Source organism: Stigmatopora argus, chromosome 23, assembly GCF_051989625.1.
Source record: "Stigmatopora argus isolate UIUO_Sarg chromosome 23, RoL_Sarg_1.0, whole genome shotgun sequence".
NCBI classification, from domain to species: domain Eukaryota; kingdom Metazoa; phylum Chordata; class Actinopteri; order Syngnathiformes; family Syngnathidae; genus Stigmatopora; species Stigmatopora argus.
Genome location: NC_135409.1, coordinates 3733170 through 3760246, shown reverse-complemented (window position 1 = coordinate 3760246; position 27077 = coordinate 3733170). Strand labels below are relative to the sequence as shown.

Sequence of the window (27077 nt, the reverse complement as noted above, 5' to 3'; positions counted from 1 at the left end):
CCGTCCACAAACGTTAAATGTCGGGTTATTTTTGCATCACAGGGCGTTTGAAGAGCAAATCTTCACCAAAGGCGTAAGATACAGAGTACACACACATATATATATTTTTTAAATTGCCAAAAAGATCTGGTTTGTTTTATATATTTCTTGCCATGTTGAGGGGGAAAAACACTAAACAAAAATAGATTGTGAATCTTTTTTGGGGGGTATTTTTATTTCAGGATAATATTAAATCCGTTAGAAACATTGAAAAGGACTCATGCAAATATCTATTTATTTTAATCCTTTAGTATCAAACTACTATATGTATTCCCATATTTGTGATATCTGTAACAATGTAGTACTATATGTTTACTCATTCCCACTAGATGGCGACCAATACCAGAAAAAGTGGCCCCTTCCCCTTCATTACTATGTAAACATAATGTACCCAAAATTATATTCATTGGTTTAATTCTGAGTTGTACAGGTCATAGGTTACGAATTGTTAAAAGTTGTTGAAACTTCGATCCCACAACGTAACGCCATTTTTCCCCAAAAAAAAATTCTCCCTTCTAAATCACAATTGCAGTCAATATTCTCTGAAGATGCGGCATAAAGTAAATTCTGTGAAATGAACTTTGTGCAGGAGCGGCAGCGTGTCGGGCCTCACCCTCAAGCTCATCCGATTATCCGTCAGCAAGATGCTGGAGACCCTGGCGGACGATGACTACGTCAACGTTGTCTACGTGAGTCCCATATCCGAGACGAATATATATTTTTTTTAGAATTGATCTCACTAAAGCTCAGTTGGGTCTCCAATCTCGTGTTTCAAGTGTGTGTGCTATGCATGTCTTCGTGTGGGCGTGGCCTGGTCTGGTGAGTGACACTGGTGGCTAGCACTTATGGGCGTAGGCAAAGATTTTGCACAGATTTTTTTTTCCTTGTAATTGAATTATTGGAGTGAGTGAAAATTGAGGCGAGCCAATTGTTGTGATGAGTTTGTCAAGCATTTGTTATGTAATGGTGACCAACATACGCGCTCGCGTGACAGCTCTTGACACATCGATGAGCCAGCGGAGTGCTTCCGCCATGAAAGAAACATGCCAAACAGGCATGGACGCGTTCACTCATGCTGAGAATATTGGTTATTTAGAGTGGCGCGTTCCCTCGGGGTGATATTACAATATGGTGTGTCCTTGGAAGTGGGGCCGGTTTCTGCTATGGGCAATGCAGACGACCGCCTGGGGCGCACGAGTAACCCCCCCACCAATTAAAAAAAATAAACATGAACAATTGCCACTTTTCTACACCATTTTCGCTCATTTGCATCTCCGGTGAGTGGCATAGACGGTCTGCATCTAGTCAGAAATGTGGCAGAAAAAAAAAGGTTCTTACGGGAACAAATTCATCCAGTCATCCAGAACACAATTTAGAACCACCAGGACCGCCTCTGCAAGTCCTCTCGGCGTCGCGGCACCCTCCGTAAATGCCAATGATCTTTTTTTTTCCATTCGCGCTTCGGAGCAGCCATTGATCACAATTTCCTCCACTCTGCCTTGATGGAGCTGTGCATGTTTGTGCGGAGCCTCTAAATCAGCAGCGAGCCTTTCAAACTAATGCAATTAGTCAGCATGCAATCACAATATTGATGCTTTTTTTTCAAAATGGGGCACGCCTTTACTGTGTGCGTCCTGCCAATTCATTCCCAAGAGAAAAATTTAATCATACTGTCTATTGATTTGCATTACTATGACGCACGAGTACTCAAAGAGAAGAAATAAAACCAAATTGAATGTTAGAAATTCATGCTTTTGAAATGTAAAATCTGACTTATCTTTTTGGAATGATGGCTCCATAATCATAATGCTTTTTTTTCCTGTATTTTCCATCCTTTTTTCCTACCTGGTGCTCCTTTTAGCCTCCTTCGGTCCGTCACCCTTTGACATTCACGGCCTTAATTCTATGGCATAACTTGAGATCTTCCCCAGTTAATGTTCCGTCAATTTATTCCAAACTCGTCCTTGTCGTGCATGCTGAACCCTGGCCACGTATTTAAACTCCAAATACGTGGCCGTCATCCCCCTTGGCGTCTTCCTCTCTCCCTCCCCGGCGACAGTTTAACGACAAGGCCACGCACGCCGCCTGTTTCAAGAACCTGGTGCAGGCCAACGTCCGCAACAAGCGCATTCTCAAGGATGCCGTGCAGGGCATCACGGCCAAGGGGACCACCAACTACAAGGGCGGCTTCGAGCTGGCCTTCGCACAGCTCGCACAGGTCAAAATATATATATATTTTTTAACAGTATACTGTATATCTGTCTCACTCTTGTTGCTGACACTTGTATTTTTCCAGACGAATGTATCCAGGGCCGACTGCAACAAGATCATCATGCTCTTCACCGATGGAGGCGAGGAACGTGCCGAGGAAATTTTCAAGCAATACAACCCGAAACAAGCTGTAAGCGATAAGAATGCCGAATCTGTCAGTGCCATCGACGGCGCTAGACTTCTTCGACAAACAATGAGTATTCCAGGAACCAACTTGTATATTTTTGCCCCCCCAGGTGCGCATATTCACTTTCTCAGTGGGTCAACACAACTACGACAAGGGACCCATACAATGGATGGCATGTACTAACAAAGGTATCATCACGCCATCTTGATTGGGTTGCGACTTTGTCCTAATGAAGCTTATTAATATGATATGTCAGGTTACTACTATGAGATCCCATCCATTGGTGCCATTAGGTTAAACACTCAGGTAAATTCACACGCTTGCCAACAGTGACCCCTTGCGGTTGGTCGCTTATAGGACATGTCACGGTTCTTTGCAGGAATACCTGGATGTGTTGGGCAGGTCCATGGTCAAAGCAGACCGCCGGGCCAAACAGGTCCAGTGGACCAACGTCTACCAGGATGCACTCGTGAGTCTTCTTGTTTCTTCATATTTAATTGACGTTATCGTTTATTTCAGCAACATTTTGCACACCAGAAAAAAAGATATTAAATTTACGACCATCTTTATTGAATTCCCCTCCCCTTAGCATATGACTAAGCCACCCCCAATGCATGAGAACGTCCACAAACAAGGCGTACTTTCGCAAAAATGTCAGAAGAGAGACATGGAGATAACACAGGGCGGCATTTTAGAGAAAAATCTCCAATGTCCATTTTGAAAAGCCAAATATTTCTGCGTTATCTGGCTCAACTCGCTCTCAACCCCGATCGTTTTGACGGCTGAACTTTTTAATTGTCCGGATAAAAAAATGTTTCCCACGCCGCTTTGAGCCGTCGGTGTGTAGCGCGTTTAAATCGACAGTGACGAAGAAGGCCTCATCCGTTTGGCACGATAAGACGCTGACACAAAATGGGGTCTGGGCTTCGTTACTGCGACCACTCTAGCACTCAACATGCTGCCAACAGGGGCTGTGTGTGTTTTGTGTGTGTGTGTGTGTGTGTGTGTGTGGGTGGGTGTGTGGGTGGGTGTAATGTATAACTTTAACAGGAGCTGGGACTTGTCATCACTGGTACACTCCCTGTTTTTAACAAGACCAACACGGGATCCAAGGTGAGATCCTTTCTTACTGGAGCAATTCTGCTCGTGTTTTTACTGCGCGTACATCAAGGAATCAAAACACATCATGAAGGCTGTCAGTCAATATTTTTATTTTATTTTATTTTGCCTGTAATTCCGCTGTCCGTCACTAGATAGAAGCAGTGCAACTTCACTGACCGCGTCTAATGGACTAAAACAAAACTGAAAACAGGAAGTATGCTTAAACCCTGATTCATACGTAGGCAGATTTATTCATTTTCTGAACTGATTATCTTCACAAGGGTTGCGGGGGGTGCTGGAGCCTATCTCAACTGACATCAGGCACCTGGCAGGGGACAACCTGAATTGCTTGCCAGCCAATCAAGTGCTAAATTAGCCCAGATTATTTGTTTTTGAGATTTGGGAGGAAACTGGAGTAGCCCGGAGAAAACCCACGCAAGTCCGGGGACAATATGCAAACGCCACACCGTGAGGACCAACCTGGGATCGAACCCTTGACCCAGAACTATTTGGCCGACCTCGGCAGATACACAAATGCTATTACAAACATATTTTTTAAAGGCCTCAAGACAAGCAGCTAGCCCTTTATTTTGCAATGCTGCGTGTCAAATGTAAGATATTTTATTGCTGTAGTAATTTTCCGTCCTGGCCGGGTAGGGGGGTTCCTTTTTTATTTTTTATAAACCCATCCTCGACATTTCCTGCACTCTACTCCACGTGGTCCGCCGTTATCAAGGTCACCCGGCGGGATCAAACCCGCCGCTCGGCCGGAGACAAACGCTGGCGCGGCTAAAGTGGGTCAAGATGAGTTTACGCGCCGCTTGGCTGGAAATACCTCGGTGCTGACTCATGGCGGCATGTTAGGCTTTGGCGAATGAAACTTTCCAGATTTCGATTGCGGCTTGTTTCCTCGAAAGGAGGACTCGAAGGAGACGGCTAATTAGGCTTGACTTGATTGTTTGCTGTTTTGGTGGGGCAGAAATCACAGAACCAGCTCATATTGGGTGTCATGGCCATCGACGTCTCACTGGAGGACATCAAGAGACTCACGCCACGCTTTACTGTAAGACAGCAAAAATTGATGTTTCCACAAGTTAGTGACTTCTGTCTTAATTGTTATGAGTGCAAGAAAGGGATTGAATAATAGTCCTTTTTAAATGATACATTTGGTGCAAAGGTAATTTGCTAGAGCCAAATGAAATGCTTGATTTACTAAAAAGTCGTATTTATCCATATTATTTTGTGGCAATTCTGAATGGTAGGAAATTCTTTTTCTTTTTAGTCCAATATTTTAGTTTCTTTTCTTCTCCAGTTCGGACCAAACGGCTACTACTTTGCCATCGACCCCAACGGCTACGTGCTCCTTCACCCTAACCTCCAGCCACCGGTACTTCCTCTTCTCTCCTAAATTGGGGGCCAGCCATTCGCAGGACAACCACTCACGCTCACACACATTTCATGTCTTGAGAAGAAAATGATCCAAACAACCAGACGGCGCCTTTAAACAAAAGAGGTGTGTTATACATTTGTCTTTTCATCGCAGACGGCCGAGTTCCACGAGCCGGTGACGTTGGACTTCTTGGACGCCGAGCTGGAGAGCGACATTAAAGTCGAGGTATCACGTCGCGGCCGCGTTACTTTCACCAACCCCCCCACGAGTTTCTAAATGCACACGCGGCGTGTAATATTTCCATTTGCAGATAAGGCAGAAAATGATTGACGGTCTCAGCGGGATGTACCCCATATCTGCTCTGGTCAAATCACAAGATGAGGTCATTTTTCGTTTTCAAATAATGGCACCGAGACACGGCGAGAATATGAAAGCTCACCGCTCGCTTTGCCCTTCTAGCGCTACATTGATCGGGGTCGGAGGACCTACGCTTTTGCGCCAGTGAAAGGAACGGATTACAGGTAACGTCGCGGAGCACAGAAAAACAATTCCCCCCTGTTTGTCACTTCCTGGAAAACTGAACAAAAGTCAGTCCGAGAGGACATTCCTAAAACCGTGTTCTGTTGCATGTCAGTCTGGCGCTGGTTCTGCCAGACTACAGCTCCCATTACATCCGTGCCACCATCGGCGACACCATCACTCAAGCCAAATGTAAGTCTGCTCATATCTTTTTTTCCACTCGCACGCACTCGCGCGGCTTAACGACGGAAAAACGGCTGACGAACGTCGCCGCTCGCCATGTAAGGCGCTGGGGCTCCTCGTCTCGGCCTCGCTATCCATCACTCGCGGGCGCGGCGTACGATGCGTCGCCCCGCGTTTGGCAGCGCGCTCGCGCTTGCAGAGTTGCAGACAAGCGTGTTTCCTTTCACACACATAAAAAAAATCACACACTCCTCGTCTCATGTTAAAAGTCACGTTTTAAGAGTCCATTCGCAGCCAGAATACGCAGCTTGTCGTACCGTTCCAAATACTTATCGCATGGGACTTTTCTGGTATTCCCGTCACCTTGTTGCCAAAATCAACTGGTCCATCTCTTCCTTTTTCATCACCTCTTTGCTTCGTTAAATCTACTTTGCTTTGTATTTGAGTGATATGAGAAAGATGAAGCTAGGTTTAAATAAAGTTTGGCATGTTGAGTCAAGAAAATGACTTTTTTTGGAAATGGTAAGAAAAAAAAACCTCTTAAAATAACCTCAAAGACCTGCCAACCACATAAGTCACAAGTGTCAGATTAAGGGGGGCTCTTCCGGCCCACCACATCCTTTTGTGTGATTTATGTTACTAAATCATGTTCGTTGACAAACTTTTAAACTTAAATTAGATTAATCAATAGTGAGAAAAAGTGGGAATATCTATTTTCTGTAAAGGGAATATTTGCTGTTTTTTCTATTAAATAATAATATAAAACATTTCCCCCAAGAAATTGTAAAAAGAAAAAGAACACAAAATTGCAATAACATGTAATGCTTCCTTTAAATAAATAAAACACTTTTTAAATGCAAAACTGGGCTAAAAAAAATTGCAACAAATTTCAGTCTGGATTGTTTGCATTTCAAAGATTGTGTTTAATTAGTGTGTAAAAATCTGCGGTGTTGAAATGAGTGCCCTTAAATTTTTGTACTAATGTAGCAAAACTTTTGAAGCTAGAAAGGCTTTGTTAATTAGCGCTCTGGAGAACATTAGTGTAAAACTGGTCTCCTACTGTGCAGCCATTTCTTACATCTGGTTGTTATTGACTGGCTTTTTTAGCGGGTTTTTTTTCCACTTGTACCTCCAATATTCTTATTCACTGTGAATAAAATATTGTGTAACCCTGTTGTTGTGCCCTTCCCATTCTGCGTTCCTCCTTCTTCCTGACCTTCTTCTCATCTCCTGACCTGGGCTGCCTGCAGCGTTTCTGGGCAAGTATTCTCTTAAGCTCCGCCCTCTTTTCGGAATTTGACCACTTTCTCGTCGATTGATAAAATACAAACTTATTTTTTAAATTTAAAAACATAATATTTTGGCTTTATTTTCACTTTTTCTTTTATCTAAAAACATATTTTCTGATTTATTTGTTAATGTAACAAAAGAAATAAAAAATGATGTTTAAACATAAACAAAACATAAAAATGAACAAATGTTTTACCCATTTTTTAATTTATATAAATATATGTTTTTAAATAAATACATAAAAACAATAACAATACAAGAAAGTATTTCCTATTAATCCTATTTGGCCAAATGCATTACAATTGATACATGAATTTTGAACAATTTGATTTTTCTTTTCCCTGATTAAAACTAATGTATGGTATAAATACTATCATACAAATTTCTAACTAATTCACTACCCAGATTTTCTACTAGACTAGCGTCTGTTAACTCATTGGCTACCTTTTGACGGCGCTAGACGTCCAATTCATTTTGAATCGGCGAGGGCGGAACGCATCGGACTTCTATGAACGGTAATAGCAATAAAATGAGTTAAAAGTTCAGTCATGGTATGTTATAACTTAAAATTCATGTTGGACCTTCTCCAAAACCCCCACAATGCACTTCCAAGGGCAATTTAGGGGCCCAACCAAGAACTATCGCTTTGTTGTTCTGATTTCGATGAAAGAATGGTAAACCTTTCGAGGGCAAATGATTGGCCCCGCCCACATCATAATGGACCTCGTCTCTATCCGCGTCTGCGGCGGGCGCGAAGATTCCCGCCTCCGTACAAATGTATTCCGTCGTCACTCTTCATCAAAACGGAGCGGCGACGGATGAGCGCTCCGTCGAAGGGAAAAGCACATGGCTGCAATTATTGGCCGATGACCACAGAGGCTAAAAGATTAGCCGCTGTCGTCATGAGAACTTGACGTGCGGTCGACGCCGTGTTTCCCATTATGTTGCAAATACGCCCGCTGGCCGATAAGTGCTTAAAGAATTCCAGATTGTCCTTTTCATTTTGTTCCCCCCGCCTTTGCAATATTTCTATTCATGACTTGCTCTGTGAATAAAATATTGTGCAACCTCTGACCCCACCGTGGTTTCACCCATTTCCTTTTCTGTTCCCTCTCGATTGTCCTCTCCTTCTTCTCCGCAGGCAAAGATGGCAAGTATAGTATTTTCTTTTCCTTTTTTTTTTCAACTTGCCTGTTTGTTAAGCTTTCCAAAAGGGTTTCCTCCGGAATGCTCGCAAAGCCTGGTAGTACAGATGTTTTTGAAAAAATACGCATTGGTGGAGTGGTTACCATGTCCGCCTTACTGTTCTGAGATCAAGGGTTCAAGCGCGGCTTTCGTGTGTGGAGTTTGCATGCTCTCCAATGCATGTTTTTTTCCAGTTTACTCCCCAAAAGAAACGTTGTAGGCTAACTACGCGTAGTTTGCTGCTGGGATAGGCTCCGGCACCTTTTTTGCTATTGTAAGCCATTTATTCTTCACTTGAATGAGCAACAATTAAGCAACAATCCAAAAATTAAATGCAATGGCAAAGAGCTGGGGCAGGTTTGTTTACAAATTGACCATAAGAGGTCACCCTTGCGCTTTCAGCTGTATGCTTTGTGTGGGGGAGAAAACAAAGGGCAGCTGGCCCTCCAGGCTTATAAAGCACTGGAGGAAACCCTGCGTTGGGTGAATGCTGAAGAGCCATCCGATTCAATAAATACTCACAAAGACCATTGAAACTATTTCCCGACCATTTTCAAATGAACAGATTTTTTTTTTAATTCGGCACCTTTATCTTTAGACCTCATTCTACTGCTCATGTCCAACTCATAGAATTCCAACTTCAAGCCTGTGCCTGCAGTGGCTCTTCAGCATTGACCGGAGTTTTCCAGTTTTCATATTTTGACCTCGTTTTTTATCGACAAAGACTTGTGCTGAGGCAGCTTAACGCCAAGGCGACCGGTTCCTAAATTCCCATTTGTAACGTCTCCCACCTTTCACCAGTTTCTGAAAGCCTGCTGGCAGACAAGTTTGACGAATACGGCTACACGTTCATCGCGCCGAGGTAAGATGGAGCGCGTTTCATTTCCTAATTGACGCAACATTTATTTCTCCGCCATCTCGGGTTTCCGCCTCGTTAATTACGCTCGCTGCTCCTTTGGCAGGGTCTACTGCAAGGACCTGACGCCTCCCGACAAGGACAAAAGTAACACGGAGTTCCTCATGGAGTTCAACAACTACATTGACACCAAGACGCCTAACGACCCAATGTGTGAGTGCCGACGCTTGGCCCACGGCTGACGTGCGCCATCAATAATACGGCGTCCCCGGGGGCCGGGGGAAAATAAGCGCAAAATGTGCTGATTCCGCTCTGTTCCCACCACGGCTTGATTTAAAAGTACATTATTTTGGGGGTAAACGTATTGAGATTCTCAGAGTTGGTCCCTCTTATAAATGGAACCATTTGTGGGAATGCTACCTTCTTTGAGCCGGTTGGAAATGTCAAGCCTTCGTTCAAAAGAGCTTTTGGCAATTCTCTCATTTGAACCCCTTGATGTCCAATCCATTTGAACTTAGAGAGCTGATAATCAGCATTCAAAAATGCCGACTAAAAGCGTACCGAAAATAACCGATGAATGGTGCAAAAAATGATGGCCAGTGTAATCCCCTGATCTAAAAAGGGAAAAATGTCATTGCAACCAATGAGTTGATAATAATTAAGCGAGTGTAAATGATAGTAGACCATAGTTTAGACAAAAATAAAAATTATAATGAAAATGACGAATGGTTAAATAATGAAATCATATCCTAATAGGTCTCCCTTTCTCAACTGGCTAGACTGCGCCCACTAAAAAATACCCGAACAGAAGATATCACACCCACATTGAGCTATAGATTTTCCCTGCTAGCATGCTGAATACATGGGCTTTCCATTTGCTTGTCGCCGTGTGACCATTTCGTTATTCATTTTCTGGCTAGCGTAGTCCTAGAAAGCTACACGTGATCAATGCTGGTGTGATGTCACAACCAGAATTGCAGCGGGAAGGAGGGGTGGTCGTACACCGATGCATTGCATTGTTTTCGGTGAAATATCTAAGGAATGGCAAACCTGAGTGCCATGGAAAATTACATTGATGTCGTCATTTTCATATTATTTTTAACATTGTGTCCATTTCATTGCACCTATAAACATGATACATGTCTTTTGACTTTGACCAGTTTTCACATGATTTACATCATTATAATTGGATACAATTGATTAATTCCAATCTTACAATGTTATTTCTTTTCTTCGGCTCTGATATGATTTAACTCTATTTCAATGCGATGCCGTTGGCTCCGCTTATTCCATAATGAGTCACCGCCACTCTCAAATAGATCCGAACTTTTGCAGTTTTCCTTGCAAACGCGTCCAGGTGAGACATCTGGTCTGGCCGTGCGTGACCAGGCAAAGCTTTACTAAAGTACTCCACCACCACCACCACCACCACCACTCCCTCCTCCGTCACCTCCTTCATGTTGCACATTTGATGCTAAATCCAAAAATCTGACCATCACACGCCCGAGCGCACATGTGTGAAGGAGGCCGGCCTAGATGTGAGACGCACACACCGCACCTCGCCGGCCGTTAGGCCCTCCCCAATTACTTTGTGTTTGGTGACAAAGAGCAGGACGCGTCGGTCCGAGAGCAAGGGCCGGTGCCGTAAAACGCCAATCGGGGCCCGGCGGGACATCTGACCGCCGCATTAATGAGCGCCCGCTTCGGCGTCGCCTTGTTTGTCAGCGTTGTCACCCGGATCGACTCTCCGAGCGCCCCGCCAAAAAAAACTGGCACTCCATTAAGTGATTACTTTCGCCGTTATTAGCTGCGACTTTAACTGGGGGGGGCGCTCCAGCCACCGTGGTGGCGAAAAAGTGCGAGTACAGCGGGAATTCCTGGGCTGCCTTCAATAAAGGACCTGTAATAAAAAGCGCCGCTGGCGAAGGGCCTCGGGATCGAGTGTTAGAGCAGCTGTTCTCTGAAGTGCGGGCCGCGTTGCGAGGTGGCGGGGGGCTATCGGCCAGCCCCTGTGCTAATGGACTGGAGTGAGGCCTTCAAAGAAGAAGAAAAAAAAGCTAGCTTTTATCGCCTGTTATGTTTGTCACGTGGTCTTGTCGGAGGTCCTGGAAAATTTGTTCGACCGTGCGCACCTTGACGACGTGTTTCGCTACTATCCCGTTTGCTAAATTATAACGCAGTGGTTTCCATTGGTGGTGATAGAAATCAATTCTCATATCTGAGAGGGGGGCAGAACGTTAAACATAAGAATACCCCGCTTCATGATTTCGACGTCAAGGAGATGGGGACTATCACGATTTCTGGCTCGTTTCATCGATTAAGTCATGGGCTAATTAGAGGTTCTTTAAACCCAAATCGCTGTGTAAATAGAAAAATGATTCCCAGCTCTTTCCCTGTCCCCGCTCGTCTTCTATATATCCCCGTTTATTTTTCTTTCTGGCTTTATTTTTATTGCTTTTCCATCCGTTTTTTTTCCACACATCATATTTCATTCCATGTTGGCTATCGATACTCGGAATGCATTTATTTAACACATTCCTGCAGATAGCTGCTACGTTCCGTCCCATTAAGTTCCCGAAAGCCAAACTACAACATCCCCCCCCGCGTGCCCCACAAAGACGGACAATCAAATACATTACGTTTGACAAATTCTTGATCTGTCAGCAGACAGGCGCAAATGGCTCGGGCAGATGTGGCTGATGCTGTTTTTGCTGTTTAGGTAACGTGGAGCTGGTGAACCGATTGCTCCTGGATGCTGGCATCACTTCAGATCTCATCAAAACCTGGAAGGAGGATAAGCAACAGTAAGTACACGGGTACGGACGCCGCTGATGCAGATTTTTGGCTAACTTTGCATTTCTCAGGCCCGGAGTCACGGCCAGATTTGTCGCCACGGATGGAGGAATCACCCGAATCTACCCGAAAAGGTAGGAGAAGCTTCATTTTCAGCGAGAGAATACATAACTCACATCGGTTAGATAGAAATAACGACCTATTCCCAAAAAATGACCTGCCCCCCAGTCTTGGAATTGTGACATCCCCCAGCATGGCTTTTCTGCGGACTTTTCTGAGCTCAGATAGGATGTAGATCCCTGCTGTTGCTCGCCAATTTCCACTCACATGGAGTTTTTGACCTTGATTTCTTCTTCCAACCTGCGTCCCCGAGGGTGAACCTTTGAATCCAAAACAAATTAAAAGAATCCGGTCTGCATAAATGCTTATTTTTCTAGCGTAATTGCAGAAGGGACTGAAACGGTAGTTGTTTTAAGACGGTTCTCTGAGGAACGCCTAATGAGAAAGGTGTTTGAAAGTCATGATTAGAGGAACTTCATGGAGCTGAATGAACAACTTAGGTCTAGTTTTGCCGATTCCTAAACTTCTCGCAGCGCTGGCTTGAACTGGAGAGAAAATGCAGAGACGTACGAGTCAAGCTTCTACAAACGCAGTTTGGACAACGGCCTGTACATCTTCACGACCACGCCGTACCTCAGAGACAACAGTGAGTACTCAGCAACTCATTTTTTTGCTCGTATCCAATCTAAGTGGGGTGAAAACTTCCTTTTTTCTTCTCCATTAGTGAGCGACGACTCTGTCCTCGTGAGCAAAGCCGTCAACCTCAAGATCGACAACGAGCTCCTCAAACCGGCAGGTCAGAATGGGCCAAAAAACAGACTTAAAATAGCATTTATCCAGTTATATGTCAACTTGCGCACACTTTGTAGGCTTATTTTTATGTCGCCTCGTCACCTGACGCAGACGCTTGTCGCGCACTTTGTCTATTTCCTGTGACATGCGCACACAAACCACATATCAACATGCCGGCTCGCTCTGTGATCCTCGGCCAAGTTTTTTCCCCTAAACGCTCTTAGTTCAGAGACTAAAGTTGATTCCAGGGTCCGTCGTGATGGACTGAGTCTAAGTGTTTTTTTTTTTCCTCCTTGTCCCCAGTGGTCGGTGTCAAGTTGGACATCAGCACTTGGATGGGGAGCTTCATCAACACCACGATGAGGACCAACGTGAGTTAGAACAGTGCTGCAAAATTGCAATAGTGTGAGACTGACATGTTTTCTTTCGCAGTGTACGGATGAAATCTGCGGCTGCCAACGCAACGATAGGGTGATAGTTGATTTTTGTTTTTCTGTATTTTCACGGTCACCGCTTTGTGTTCAAGCGTCTCCGTCTCATTTCAGTACGTGGACTGTGTCCTTCTGGACGACGGCGGCTTCCTGGTCATGTCCAACCGGGATGAATACGTCGATCAGGTCTGAACACAAAAGCGTGTGCCTGAGTCAGATGTAATTTTGTCGAGTTAAAGACCCCAAAATTGCAATTCATGCTTGATTGATGAGGACAAAAGGGGGAACGGAGTCCACCTGCCGTCTGAGCTAACGAAATGCTGATGAAGCTTTGCGTGAAGAAAAACAAAATCCACAAGTAAACAAAGGAAGCACCCTAGCACAATTTCACTAATTTGCCGACACGTAAAAGCGCCGTCAATTCGAAGCGAGCCAAAAGTGTAGCCAGGCCCCCGCCGCGGTTCGCCTGAATGTTTTTTCATGTGCTGCCTAATCAGCGCCGAGCGTGCGCCGGATAAATCAGGTGCTCTCTGAAGTTTGGCAGCAGCACTAAAAGTTGTCGTTGGGGACGTCTCGGTCGGCTTCTCCCCGCCTCTTTTCGCGCCGCCTCCTCCCCTTTTCTATCCCGGGGGTCCTCGGGGAGTCTGCGGGCCAACAGCGCGGCGACTGTTCATTCATTGGAGGCGACGCGCACGTGCGGGGTCGAAGGCAAAGATGTTTGGGTCGCCTTAACGGATTACACCAAAGTCCATCAAGCAGTTGTTCGTCAAGGAGAACCCGCGACTCCTAACATAAACCTCTTAGCCAATCGGACGCCAGGATAAAGTCCCGAATAACGTCCCGGTTGAAATGCCCCACAATGATTGCCAATGAGTTCATGTTCATAAAACTTTGTCCGTGTATAGTCACTTTGTCAGTTTACGTTCTCCTCCTCCGCCATTTGTTCAGATCGGTCGCTTTTTCGGAATGATCGACCCGGTTCTGATGATCAACCTGGTCAACTCGTCGCTCTTCACCTCCAAGAAGTCCTTCGACTACCAGTCGCTGTGCTATCCCGTCAAGGAGACCAGGGCTGCGGCGGGCCTGCGTTCCGTTTACGTGGTGAGTCACACATTTGCGCAGTTTCACCCACAGATAAAGCAGACGTAGCCGCTAGCTCCACATGCACAAACTTCAATGAGCTATAAATCGGGCCGTTGAAGATGAGAAGAGAAGCGGGGGCGCAGGCCAAAGCAGCGGCGGAGTGGGAGTCGTCGTAACGCTAACAGGATTAGGTGGTCTCGCACGCAGGCACTGCTTTTCATCAAGCTGACATTTTGTCTCCCCAAAATATCCACCGCCCTTGATTCCCATTTGTTCACGCAGAAGCAAACTGAAACTGAGGAGTTTAAGGCTAAAAACACGAATACCTCGCTCAATCCCGTTCATGGTGATAGGTGTTGTCGGCGATTGACCTGGAGAAAACCCACGCAGGCACAGGGAGAACATGCAAACTCCGCACGGGAAGAGCAAAAGCGTTATAGTGGCACCACAAACTCGGGGGTGGGGGGGAAATGTTGCGGCTTGGGCCTCTGAATTTCCCGAAAACCAGCAAATCCGCGCGTTTTCCTTTCAGCGTGTGTATGTGTGTGTGTGACTCAACATGTCTGAAGGCCACGTGACCGATTGGCAGCAAGGAGGTCCTCACATGCTACCCATAATCAAAATGGCATGCTCCACAAGCCTTTTATTCCAACCGCGTGTTGTTATCAGTTTTATTTTTCTGATTTAACATTGACTCTGTCTCCTTCTTTAGCCGTCTGTCGCTGATATTTTAAATTTCGGCTGGTGGGCCACCGCTGCTTCCTGGTGAGTGCTTTTATCTCCAATTGCGCATTCTTGTATAAAGTACCCGGAACTGAATAGAACGTGGATTGTGGATCTTAATAGAAAACAGATGGATTTTCTATGCATTTGGTCTTAGGTCCATTCTGCAACAGTTGCTGGTCAGCATGACTTTCCCAAATTTCCTGCATGCAGGTGAATCTCAAATGGTCCAATTTTAAATTCTCCAGCCTTTCCGACCGTATCCAAAAACTAACGCAAAAACTGAATCCACAGCCGAGATGGAGGAGGATACGTCGGATGTCCTGCGTGAAGAGGTGTGCATCACGGAGCAAACGCAGTACTACTTTGATACCGACGTCCTCTCCTTTAAAGGAACGCTGGACTGCGAGAACTGCTCCAGGTGAGGAACATTATATCCTTCAAACGAGTCCACCAAGACACCACACACACACACACACACACACACACACACACACACACACATGCACACAAAACCACATGCCATGGAGATGAAGTCAGGTCACTTGTGTGCGGAACACCGTCCCGGAACGTCGCCCCCTTTGCCTATGCGCGCCGTTTTAAGACCCCCTCGTGCCGCCTAATGGAGTGCTTGACCCGCGTTCCTGCGCATTAGCCGCACACGTTTCCGCTTAACGAGCATCATAAAAATAAAAATAAATTAAAGCAGAGAAAGTTATTTGGGAACCTCTAACATGGAGATTTTGGTTATGGCTGGATGGCGCGTTCCTGCCTAATTAGACGCATTTATTTCCCTTGAGGGACAGTTAACATTAGCAGACGTTTATTCAAAAATTAGCATTATCTTAACTCGTTCACCACCATAGAGTCGTTGTTGTGGTAGGGAAATTGACGGCGATAGACGTCCAAGCAATTTCAACTCCAGATCACAACCAGAACCTCCCTGTTTAAATAGATTGGGCACCTATGGCCAAAGAGTGAGGCCACAGAAATTAAATCATAAATCAAAATGCTTTTGGGCCACATTTGAATTTCTCAGTTTATTTGGATTTCTAATTCATTTTACAGTGGTATCTCTACATACGAGCAGCTCTACCTACGAGATGCTCGAGATTCGAGGAAAATTTCGAGCAAATAATTCGCTCTAGATACGAGAAAAATTTGAGGGTGGAGGCGTGGCAAACAGCTAACATGGCCAGAACGAAGGTAAAACAAATTAAAACAAAATTAGATTAAAAATTAGTTTTGTGTAAAGTTACATTAAACGTATGTTTGAGTGTGTCTGTATATATTAATCCAAGTTAATTTAAATTTGTTTGTTTGGTTACGAGTACGTTGCCGTGGATAAAAAATCCCCCCGAAACCATACCCCACCCGCCTGCTTCTATGTCCGTCTGCGTATCCTCCGCGAAATGCGTCTAATTTTAGTTCTATTAAACACATTTTATTACTATTAAAACACTAGTTGTGTTATTTTGTTAATAGATGGCGAAGTCGAAGAAATTAAACATTTTTTCCAATCCGATATCCTGTTTTTGGTGTTTTTTCAGAGGGTTGGAACTAATTAATTTGTTTTTAGTTTATTTCAATGGGAAACGTTCGCTCGAGTTACGAGAAGATCGACATACGAGCTCAGTCCCGGAACGAATTAAGCTCGTATGGTACCACTGTATTTTGTTCAGTATGATTTTTCTTTAGTTTGACTAAGCCTGTGAATTATACCTAGGTATTTTTGCATTTTTTTTCTCTCTGTCCGCCAAACGCTGATGTTTTTTTTTTTAGGCTATTGGTATCCAAAAACTTTTCCCATTCTATGTGCATTCTTTGGCGTGTGAATTATAGTCCAAAAAATACGGTCATCCCGTTTCCTATTTGGCCAAAAGTGAACATTCGCATTCCTTGATATTGCATCTTAGCTTCCTTCTCCCAAATTTCCATTTCTATCCATTTTTTTGTCATGCAGTATTTAAACCTTTCACAAGATAACAAAAACAAAACTTAAGTGGCTAAGGACCCAATTTCTTCCCGTCAGACTGTATCACGCCGAGAAGCTTCCTGACACCAACCTGGTTTTCGTCATCGCCGACGCCAAACTTACCTGCTCGTCCTGCGACGCCATGCCGCTGATCCAAGACGAACAGCAGTGTATCCTCCCGGCGATCGCGTTCTCGGAACAAATGCGTGTGGAAGTCAGGACTGGATATTCTTAACTTGACTCTTTTAGCCAACGGACCCGATCCCTGCGAGCTAGCTGGGAATCCTCGCTATCGGAAAGGCCCCGCGATGTGCTTTGATAACAACCAGCACGTGAGTGGAAACCCGGGTGCTTGTGATCTAACAAACTCCCATTTGTCTTTTGGTTGCCTGTTTTTCTTTTATTTATTTTTTAATTCATCCGTGTTTTTTTTAATTTCAATCTTCAGTAATACCCACCATTTTTGGAGTTCTGATTCCTTTTGGTATCAGTTTCTATCGGTTAGACCAGGGGTCGGGAACCTTTTTGACGAAGAGAGCCACAAACAATTCATATTTTCCAATGTTATTCCTTGTGAGCCATACTACAAATTTAAAAGTCAAAATACATACATGTAAACGAGTGCCTTTTCAATTTTTTTTGTAATTTCACCACTTTTAAAGTGGAAAAAAATGAATATTTTTTTAAAAGATTCTTATACTGTTGCTAATCAATGAGAGGATTCATTCCAGAAAGTCTACTGCAAAAAAAATGAAGATTAAAGCAGTTCTAGATGTAATATCTCAGTTCTGTCACCAGCAATTTCCATATTTTAGCTCACAGGTTAGCAACGAGCCAGATGCACCCATCAAAAGAGCCACATGTGGCTCCCGAGCCATAGGTTCCCTACCCCTGGGTTAGACGGTGCTTAAGTCAGTGGCTGCTATTGAGAGTGATAGACGTCCAATCCATTTGAAGCGGGAGAGTGACTTAAACTTTTAAACGGATTGGACATCTACTAAAGACTTCCCTCAATCATCATGACTTCACTTATCATAAATTCACTTCTTCACGATTTTTTTCTGCTATAATTTTTTTTTTTTTTAAAGGTCGTTATAATAGGGTTGACCCTACTTTGCGATTTTTTTGATTTTCCTGGCAATGTCTAGTCTACATTAACCGCGATATTGGAGGGATTCCTGCAGTGATAAACAGATTGATGAAAATATCTTTGGTCAGGGCGGCCATGTTGTTAGGATAGCAGTTCCCATCCAAGTCAATGCATTGATATTCAAATTAAGTCAAAAGTCTCATTTTTTATTTTTTGTTAATCTTTTTTTTTAATCATGGCTAAAGCATCTGCAATTTACTCAGCAGCTGCCATTCCATTGAAATACACAGCAGGAGGAAGAATGGACGTCTATTGTCATCATTTTCACTGAAACAACAACTCACTCTAACCTGCTTGGCCTTGCGATCAAATGTCATTTTGCCGCATGATGCATTCTGTCTCGTTTCCCGGCTGGCGATCGCCCGGCCGCTTGTAGCGTCGACATTACTGCCGCCGCCGCTCGGTGCTTTGCTGGTTCAATCCATCTTTTCTCCCTACCACACCCCGCCTCAAACCATATAACAAGCCCCTATTTTTTTTATTTATTGTTTGTTTATATCATGGCTGGCTTTGCTCCACACCTGCCGCATCTGTTTTCACTTCCCGGCTGATGTTTTCCCCTCATCATCTTGCCCGGCTTTGAACTACCGGCATGATTCCCCGCACAATGCCAACCTCCCGTACCCGTGCCCATACAGCAATTGGAACATTTGCTCACGGCGCCGCGAGGAAATGGTCCAAATGTCACTAACTTATCCCGTCGGCTCTCCAGGAGGAGGACGCCGACTGTGGCGACGCGTCTGGCTTGAGTCCCTCGCCGTGGCTCGCATTGACCCTTCAGGTGGCGCTCTTCTGTCTCGTGTCGGGCGGCGGACATTACGCCGTTCCGTCGTGACCTGTCCCGGCCCGGCCGCCGTCTTTCCACCAGCATGCCTCAGAACGACGATCGAGAAGAAATTGAGCCGAGAACCCTCGGACGGTACACCCGCCCGAGGGGGACCGGGATGGATGGCGCCGATTTTTAGCAGAGAATTGCCTTATTGGAGTTAGTTGGGGAGCGTGAGTCTTATTCAACGCAAACAGTTCCTTTTGAATCCAGTGGTCTGCTTGTGGTTTTAAGGCATAGAATCGTCTTGGCTTACAACTTTTGCCACCTCTACCAGATTGCTGGTAATTATTATTATTTTTTTGGTCTGGATTCTTCTCCTCTTCCAAAAGTGTCTCTGGAACTTGTTTACTCTGTGCTCTTGGTAAAAACCGAATCCTCAGCCTTCTTCCGTCTGGACTTCTCAGATTGAAAACTGCCACCCATGCGCCTCAACCAATCCGGACGAACTGGACTGAAAACTTTCTCTGGTGCCGTGTACTCAATGCCATTCTGTTATTTACTGCAGATTTGAGACTGATTTCTGCACTTTTTGTGTATCTACACTGGAATTCACGTCATTTTTGCCTCTTTGTGGAACTAACAACGTCGTATAGGATGCAAATGGAGTGTTTTATTGGTTCTGGGCTTGTGGTGGGATTTTCTTTTTCAAGTGTGAGGCTGTTCACACACTATTTTATCATGCACTGCGCCCCAAAAACTGAATTCTGACTTATAACCACAAAGCTCGTTTTAATGCTAACCCCTCGACGTTTTAAGCGTGGTCATTTTATTCGCTATTTCTCCCGCTTTGATGTATCGAAACTGCCGTCGAACTAACAAGTCTTGCACTTTATAATTCAGCCATAATATCGCGCTTGCGGTGGAACTAGCGTGGTTGTGTTTTACAAATGTGGAAAGGGAAGTAAAAACAAAACAAGTGCCATAATCGAAGTCTCTGCTTTTCGAATTGCTAGTTTATGCAAGGTGACGACGTCGAGTCTCGCGTAACGATCAGATGTTACTGCCTTCGTTCTCCCTTGGGGAGATGGCATCGACTTTCATTTGATAAAATTCGATGCTATCCCCTCATGAAGGATTTATATGCCAATTGAAATTTTTTTGAAGTTTCCGTGCAGACGACTGGAATTTCACGGGTTGGGTTGTGTGTTACCTGTGTATGCTAGCATCAGATTTTTATTTCAGGCTACGTCCATAGGTATATTTTAATAATGGGGCTGTGATGATTGCGGTTTTTAAGTGTCTATGTTGCAGTATCTTAATAACCTTCTGCAATAGAAAAAAACTTTTTTTTGCTAACTATGCGAGTGAAAATTAAAAAATCCTTTGATTGTGTGGACGTAGTCGTTAATCTCCCTTGATTGTGCTTTAAAATGTTGCACTAAATTGGAACTTGTGGGAAACGATTCTAATTTGTACAAAACCAACGTTTTGGTCCAATTGCGTGTTCATCTGTGTGCAAATATTGAGAATAAAATTTTATGATAGTCAACTTCCGTTGTGAAGTTCTTTTAGAACCCGTTTGAACAATCTCCACCACGGCGCCATGTTGGATTTCGGAAGGTCTAAATTTACACCAATACTCGATGGATTTTAATCGTTAGCGGCGTCCGCCACTGCAGCTGTGGCAGTAATAAAAAAACGTGTCAAGTTGCAGTTTTATGGCGCACATTAAAAATAGAGCAGCATGCTGCGAGTACAAATAATAATAATAATAATACACTCATTGGGGACATTTTAAACGCGACCAATCACTGTCTAATATTGACAATAGTAGCCATTTCTCTGACTTTTTTTTGTTTTTGGTAGCAGCCGATGAATGACTACTTGGAGACCAACCAAAATCTGGGAAAGATTTAGTACAGAGTTGAGAAAGTCATTCAAATTATTTTTACTGTAAAGTTTTGCGAATTAGGTTGCTTGGTAATAATTCTTTTACTCCTAGTCTTCCCGGTTTTGTTCATTTTGAGTCATTTGGGGTCGATGTTACCTGTACATGCTCCCAAATCAACAGAAAGTGACCAAATTTCAACAAAAACAACAACCCTGAAATGCCAAAAAATTAATCAATCAACAGGTCCAGTGAAAATATGGATTGAACGTCTAGCACCGTCAATTGAATTACCAAAAAAAAAGTTATTTCTCAGGACAGCAATTACCAGGGCACCACCGCAACCATGTGGAATTTGTCATTTCCACTTTAAACAAATACTGGCCGTGGCGCTCCTGTCCTTGTTTTCCTTTATTGACCTCCAACGAGGAGATTTGTTGATTATTTGGTCTCCACCCTATCTCCAAGATCTTTGTTCCTCGTTCCACTAGGCGACCTCACCCACCTCCAAATCTCGGCATCTCATCTATCCCCACACGACCTGCAAATCAAAGGGTGACCACACGTTTGGAATGGTCTTCCGCCATCTCTCAGATCTGCTAAACATTTGGACCGTTTGAAATGACACCTGAAAACAGTTTCTTTTCCTAAGCTTTTACTTTGGTAGAATTTCCACACGCCGTAGGTGCCCACTTCTTCCTAGAGTACAGTAACAAAGATAGAAAGATTTAGGGACCGCAGTTCTCTCTTGTTTCCAATCGATCTCCTTGACTTTTTTCCTGGCTTGTCCAAAAGTGTTATTCCGTGTCTTCCGCGGATGAGTTGCGATGTCAACAGCACATGCTGGATTTCCTGCCCAGGGAGGGGGTTGCTCTGGATTTTGCGTCTGGAAAGGAGACGCCTCGCTCGGTCGCCGGCGGCGTGCTCGGGATTGTTATCCCAAGTCGGCCCTCTGATTGAAATCTGGCCAGGCGTCCCGTGGGGAGCGTGTCCTTCGCTAAATACGAAAGGCTTATTATGCGAAGCATGGCATTAGCTGGGCTCTCATTAGGAGCGCCGTGTTTATTTTTGCAGGCAGCGTAATCATTCCATCTGATGAAAATCGCACTTTTACACGCATTTCAGAAAACGCCTGAAACAAATGAGGAAATAAAGAGCTAGTAGCAGGAGGGGAATTTTGAATTTATCCGAATCATTTTAGAGGAATGTTTTTTGTTCGTAAAAATTCAATGAAAACTTTTCATTTTTTGGATTGAGAGGAGCAATGGGATCTGAAATGGTGGATAGGCCATTAATGGTAGCCCAAAACATAATGTATTGTTTTTTTGCTTAAAAATGTAGCCTTCAGTTCATTCCTATTATTTATAATTATATAATTTTTAGGCGGTGGTCGAGTGGTGAGTGCATCAGCCTCCCAGTTCTGAGGTTGAGGGTTTAATCCCAGGTGCGTCCTCACCGTGTGGCGTTTGCATGCTTGCGTGGGTTTTCTGTTGGTATCATCCCAAAAACATGCATGCTAGGCTAGCTAGTTGAACACTCTAAATTGCCGATACTTATGATTGGTTGTCCTTTGTCTCCTTGTGCCCTGCGATTGGCTGGACACCGATCCAGGGTGTTTCCCAACTGGCCCAAGTCAGCTGGGATAGGCTCCAGCACCCCCCGCGACCCTTGTGAGGATAAGCAGTTCAGATTTTTTTTAATGTACAGACAACTCTGATCGTGCAAATTCGTTCTGCAACATATTGTCCCGTGGGACGCAAGTTTGAGACCCCTGTCAATTCAGGGAAAAATAATAAATAATAAAATAAGCATCATTCCTGCTTGAAAGGGGATCATTTGTTTTTGATCCTGATTTGCAATGGCTACCCACAACATTCAATGTGCTGGCTATAACCTTGAAACATTTATTTAGTAGTTGTTTTAGTGTGACAGCCTTATTACGATTTGATCTCGGGTTGAATGCTGGAATTTAGGTCACGTATGGATTTGTCATTACTCAAAAGTTGGATTGAGTTAGAATTCTTATTGTGACAAACTGATTACATTTTAATTGTCATTTGGATCCAAAATGATTGATCTGGAGAATGTAGCCTTGCCATGACCAAATGACGCATTTATTTCTCTTGGCGATAACCCTGTAGTTTTTTTTTCTTCTTTTTTTCGGAGCCAAAGACCTCCACGATATTGTTCCACGTCGTCAAGCGGTGCGAGTGTCTAATGAGCTTAGTGAGAACACCTCGCCGCAGGCATTTTTTTGGCTCGCCCACAAAAGCCAATCACAAGTGGCCTAATAAATATCTCGTGATAGTCTCGCGGCCCGAGGGGCTTGTCCCTAGTGCGGGGCAGGAATTGATATGTTTAGAATACGTTTTACCGCCGCGACACGTTCGCTCGTTAAGCGCCGCGGCCCAAGGCTGAGGGATGTCTTTGGTCCTTATCTTTTTGTTTTAGTCTCAGGGTATACGGTTACCTCGCTCGGAGTAGGAGGGGGTTAAAAGCAAAAGTTTGGCATTCCAGGAAGCACCCAGAGCTGTTCGTGTCAACTTCATCCAAATACCACTTTACTCACTCTGCAGATGCACGTTAATTGTAATTGCTGCAAGGTTTTACGGTTATTTTCGGCTAAAAAAGTGAAGCTCCGTGTGAAGCCACTCTCTCTTAACGGGAATAACCACTTTGAGCCAGATAGTCAGCAAAATTCATCTTTGATGTGGCTTTTGACTCAGCGTAATCACCTGTTTTGGGTGTTTTTTGCTCACACGTGAAATGTATTTTGGGACATTTTGGGGATTTTGTTTTAAAAGCAAAAATGATCAAAGCCCCAATTTGTGCTTCACTTCAAGATGGATTAATCGATCCAGACGAAATGTAGTGGCTGTGTAATTTATACAAGCGTTGAAGCACGTAAATGTTTCTTCTGAGATCACGTTTGTACCTTGTGTCTAAACTTTACGAGATCAGACATCAAACCGACAGTCAAATCTAAGTGTTTCAGAGTTGCAGATGTTCTACGAAAACAAAGTTGTTCTCTCTCCTAACTACCCCTTGACACGGCACTTGTGTCTGGTTGATCAAGAACTACAAAAAGCTGCTATGAAATGATGACCATGCGGAAAGAATGAAAATGACTGCACTGTTATTTTACATGTCGAAAACAAATTTGGCTGTTGTGTACAATTCCATAGTTTTTCCAGCCAAAACAGGGAAGACAATTCTGGTTGTGACATCACAACCAGAATTGATCATTTGTCTTTTTTTGTGCTGCACTAGCTAGTATACTATGTTGACAGAATGACAGACTACTCACACTGCAAAAAAAGGATAGAACGCCTATAGTTAGCATGCTAGCTAACGGACTTGGGTGTTTGGAGATTTTTTTTTCTGGCTGGCACCAAGGTAACTTTCATTTTTAAGCCTTTCTGTCACTTTTATGGATGAATTTGATCATGTTCCACTGCCATTGAGTTCTAACCACGTCCTCGTATCTCTTATCTCTTATGTGTCAGTGAATAGCAACTGATTCCGGCAAATGGAAGGTAAGCCCCTGGCCGCTCGGAATGATGTTTCTGAACAGAGTTGCCGCACTCGCCAAGTAACTTTGCGTAACATCTTGGCCCTGTTTTTGGATCGTCCTGGCGCGCAAAGTAATCCAAGTGCGAAGCACCCGAAAGCCGGCCAGCCGGGCAGACAGCGGAGTCATTGTTCGTATGTTTCACTAGCTAGGCAGTTGCCGACGGCGAGGTCAAACGTTGGTCCGGCGTAATTTACCCGCGGGCGAAACCCTACACTGTCGCGTTTCAAAGCTGCAGGAAATCGATTAGCACCTGGCGGGACTCCCTCGCCCACCCCCAATATGGCCGCTCACCTCCCCGTGCCCGGCCCTGCTCCATAAAAGCACGCAAGACCGCTTTACTCCTGCTGTGACACTAAAACCTGAGGATCGCGGCGTGTGGGTGTGCGGGTTTGCACACGTGGAGCTAGTTAGCGGCGAACAAGCTGCCAGACGAGCAGCTGCTGGGCTTGTAGCGCCTGTTGCACGTACAGTAGGTGGCGGTGGTGGTGCGTCGGGTCAGATCAGGCTGGAGTGCGGGGCGGTGCCCCCCGTGACCGTTTTTTTTTAATCTCACAAATGCCAGCACAAATATGGACAGAAAAAAAATAGATGAGTCCCTCCTGTTTTTATGAGCTGGCCCACAGTGTGTTTGCTTAAGCGCTGGATTTCACATCAACAATCCTCAGGGCAACTTTTTTTGCGGGACGCTCTGCCAAACTTCCTTCCAAGTCCATTTGTCTTATTTTGCTCTCAAAATATTCCTGACTTGTCGCTGCCTTGAGAAAAGTCCCCACCATTTGATTGATTCTGGCAAGCCAGAGGGTCAGGGCCAGTTTACGCCGGCCCTCGTGTTGCCTGACATTTCGCGAATCTCGCTCAGATAAAGTACGTGTCTGGTCGTGTATCCGTTTTGTTCAGGAAGTGAACTTTGTCGTCGGCTTTTCAAACGCCAAGGGTAAATCTGAGCCTGTCTTGTGTTTTTGGCGTGTGGGGTCAGGTGTGGGATGGGGGGGAGGGGTCTATGAGAGCTGACATCTCTTGGCCAGGGATGAGCTTGGTCTTTTTACCCATGTGATTGGTTCTCCTTGCAAAAAATACAATATTTAAAAGTCAGACAGGCGTATTTCTTCAGTCCGCTCACTAGTTTGGAAAGGTTAACTCTCAAGATGGCCAGCAGACGCAAATGAACTGGACACAAAGGTCCCTGACCCACCCCAGCCAAGAACATCTCCCCGACCGCCAGGTAGCTACGGACTCTTCGGTTCCTGTTTATTTACGCGCTTTGTCCCTCGCATGTCATTCCCATTTTTGTTTCATGGGCGTCCAAAGGTTGTGAAACATACAAAGTTATCCCCTAACTCCACTCTAGCCTTCTCAAATTGCTCGCAAGGCCGTTAAAGTAGAAACGGAGCCCCTATGAGGAGGTCTTGGCACCCAGCGTTGAATTCTAGTCAGTCCCACCCGGTGACTTCTGAGACTTTGCCTGCTCTGAGCCAACTTTGGCCAACTTTGGCCAACACGTTGCATGCATCACTTCTTATTCCGCACATTCCTGCCGGCCGCATGGCTGAGTGGCTTTTTATCTCGCCCCAACTGGCCTTATTGAAATCCCAGACTGAGGGCAGAGATCACCTGGCTCTCATACTCCTTTCTCGTCCAAACATGGATTTACACTATCAGGAACTTCATGACTGACTTTGGATGAGCGACTAAGGCCTCCAAGAGGACGTGCCATAACATATACATTAAGGTTTGCTGCTCTGAGCTGGAGCCCGCCGCAGGATTTATGCGCCCTTCTAAGAATGCATCCCGTTACAGGTGATCTGCTGTTCGATGGACACCGAAACGCTTGGCTTGGATCTTCTTCCTCTTGAAAAAAGAATCCGCAATCTGTCAAAGATTATCACCGAGACGCCACCAGACAAACGTGAACAAGTTGCCAGACTTGAACACACGGGGAGCACCTCTGTTATTATCCTACCTGTAAAAATGGGAATTATTTAAGTCAGCTGTTTGGGGGGTCGCCGCTAGCACTCTGCTGTCTCACCGGCTCGCTCATGCGACCTAATTGGATTTATGCGCGGGAATGTTTTGGAAAACCGCACTCGTGAAATACGTCCACATCTGCTGGCCATTAGTGGTGGACATAACACACAACAGAGAGAGGAAAGCCCCCAACGCCTTGATTCATTGGAGTGAGCCTCGGCCTTTACCGTGGCTTCGGAAAATCGCAACGGCCGTTATCTCCCGCCCGTCCCTCGTAGCGATGTTCTTCGGCCCCTAGAACTTGCGCTCCATTCTCCTACCCACGCTTTTTAAATGCAGCACTGCAGCGTTCCCTTCACCCGATTTCTTTTCCATCTGCCGCTGCAAACCGTCGTCTACGTGTACGGCCTCCGCTACGTCCGGACGGTAGTTTGTCTTAGTCGACGGCGCTCGCACGTATCGTAGGGATGAAAGGGGAGCTATCCTTCCTTAGACACCGGGAAAAGCTGAGCAACCTGACCCCTTCATCTGTCATCTGCAATGGGAAAGGCGCCCTCCTAATTGGGGATGGGGGGCACCGAGGGGCTGGGAAGCGGCAGGGGTGGAGGTTGTTATTCTAGCATTGGGTGGGTCAGAGGTGAAAAGAAGGAGATCACACCAGTGATTAGCCTCCATGTGCGGGAGCACGGGCCGTCGGAGCGAGCGGGGGGTGTTGGCTGTCCAGCTGGGGTGTAAAATAATTAGACGGGTAAAATCCCACTTCTATGCCGTTAATGGTGACACTGCGGGTCAAATGTGCGGATTCCGTAGGGAGGGAGAAACTTTATCATCTGAGGGAAAACTTGATCTTTGAAGGACTTTTCAAAGGATGACATCCTTCGCAACTTTGTTTTGTCTGGTTAAGGATTTTAGC

At 44.9% G+C, this 27077-nt stretch overlaps 1 protein-coding gene and 1 long non-coding RNA gene across 3 annotated transcripts in view; one reads left to right on the top strand and one right to left on the bottom strand.

Annotated features, from left to right (window-relative positions):
* The window catches only part of LOC144068825 (voltage-dependent calcium channel subunit alpha-2/delta-1-like), a 34821-nt gene extending 14535 nt beyond the window's left edge, over positions 1 to 20286 (top strand). Inside the window, exons 10-38 of one of the 2 annotated variants that reach the window (XM_077593669.1) lie at positions 629 to 728; positions 2099 to 2257; positions 2336 to 2440; positions 2547 to 2625; positions 2694 to 2743; positions 2817 to 2906; positions 3488 to 3550; positions 4518 to 4601; positions 4851 to 4925; positions 5082 to 5153; positions 5239 to 5310; positions 5388 to 5449; positions 5563 to 5639; positions 8907 to 8967; positions 9068 to 9174; positions 11681 to 11765; positions 11826 to 11888; positions 12348 to 12460; positions 12539 to 12610; positions 12910 to 12977; positions 13039 to 13077; positions 13152 to 13223; positions 13986 to 14138; positions 14833 to 14885; positions 15001 to 15056; positions 15138 to 15264; positions 16876 to 16988; positions 17068 to 17150; positions 18681 to 20286. In XM_077593669.1, coding sequence (XP_077449795.1) covers positions 629 to 728; positions 2099 to 2257; positions 2336 to 2440; positions 2547 to 2625; positions 2694 to 2743; positions 2817 to 2906; positions 3488 to 3550; positions 4518 to 4601; positions 4851 to 4925; positions 5082 to 5153; positions 5239 to 5310; positions 5388 to 5449; positions 5563 to 5639; positions 8907 to 8967; positions 9068 to 9174; positions 11681 to 11765; positions 11826 to 11888; positions 12348 to 12460; positions 12539 to 12610; positions 12910 to 12977; positions 13039 to 13077; positions 13152 to 13223; positions 13986 to 14138; positions 14833 to 14885; positions 15001 to 15056; positions 15138 to 15264; positions 16876 to 16988; positions 17068 to 17150; positions 18681 to 18803 — 2476 coding nt within the window. In that variant the 3' untranslated portion in view covers positions 18804 to 20286. Of the gene's footprint in view, positions 1 to 628; positions 729 to 2098; positions 2258 to 2335; positions 2441 to 2546; positions 2626 to 2693; positions 2744 to 2816; positions 2907 to 3487; positions 3551 to 4517; positions 4602 to 4850; positions 4926 to 5081; positions 5154 to 5238; positions 5311 to 5387; positions 5450 to 5562; positions 5640 to 8906; positions 8968 to 9067; positions 9175 to 11680; positions 11766 to 11825; positions 11889 to 12347; positions 12611 to 12909; positions 12978 to 13038; positions 13078 to 13151; positions 13224 to 13985; positions 14139 to 14832; positions 14886 to 15000; positions 15057 to 15137; positions 15265 to 16875; positions 16989 to 17067; positions 17151 to 18680 lie in introns of both variants that reach the window. The other variant, XM_077593668.1, reaches the window with a different exon arrangement.
* Positions 10402 to 27077, bottom strand: part of LOC144068830 (uncharacterized) — a 69561-nt gene continuing 52885 nt past the window's right edge. Inside the window, exon 3 of the long non-coding RNA XR_013298314.1 lies at positions 10402 to 11744. This is a non-coding gene — a long non-coding RNA (uncharacterized LOC144068830). The remainder of the gene's footprint in view (positions 11745 to 27077) is intronic.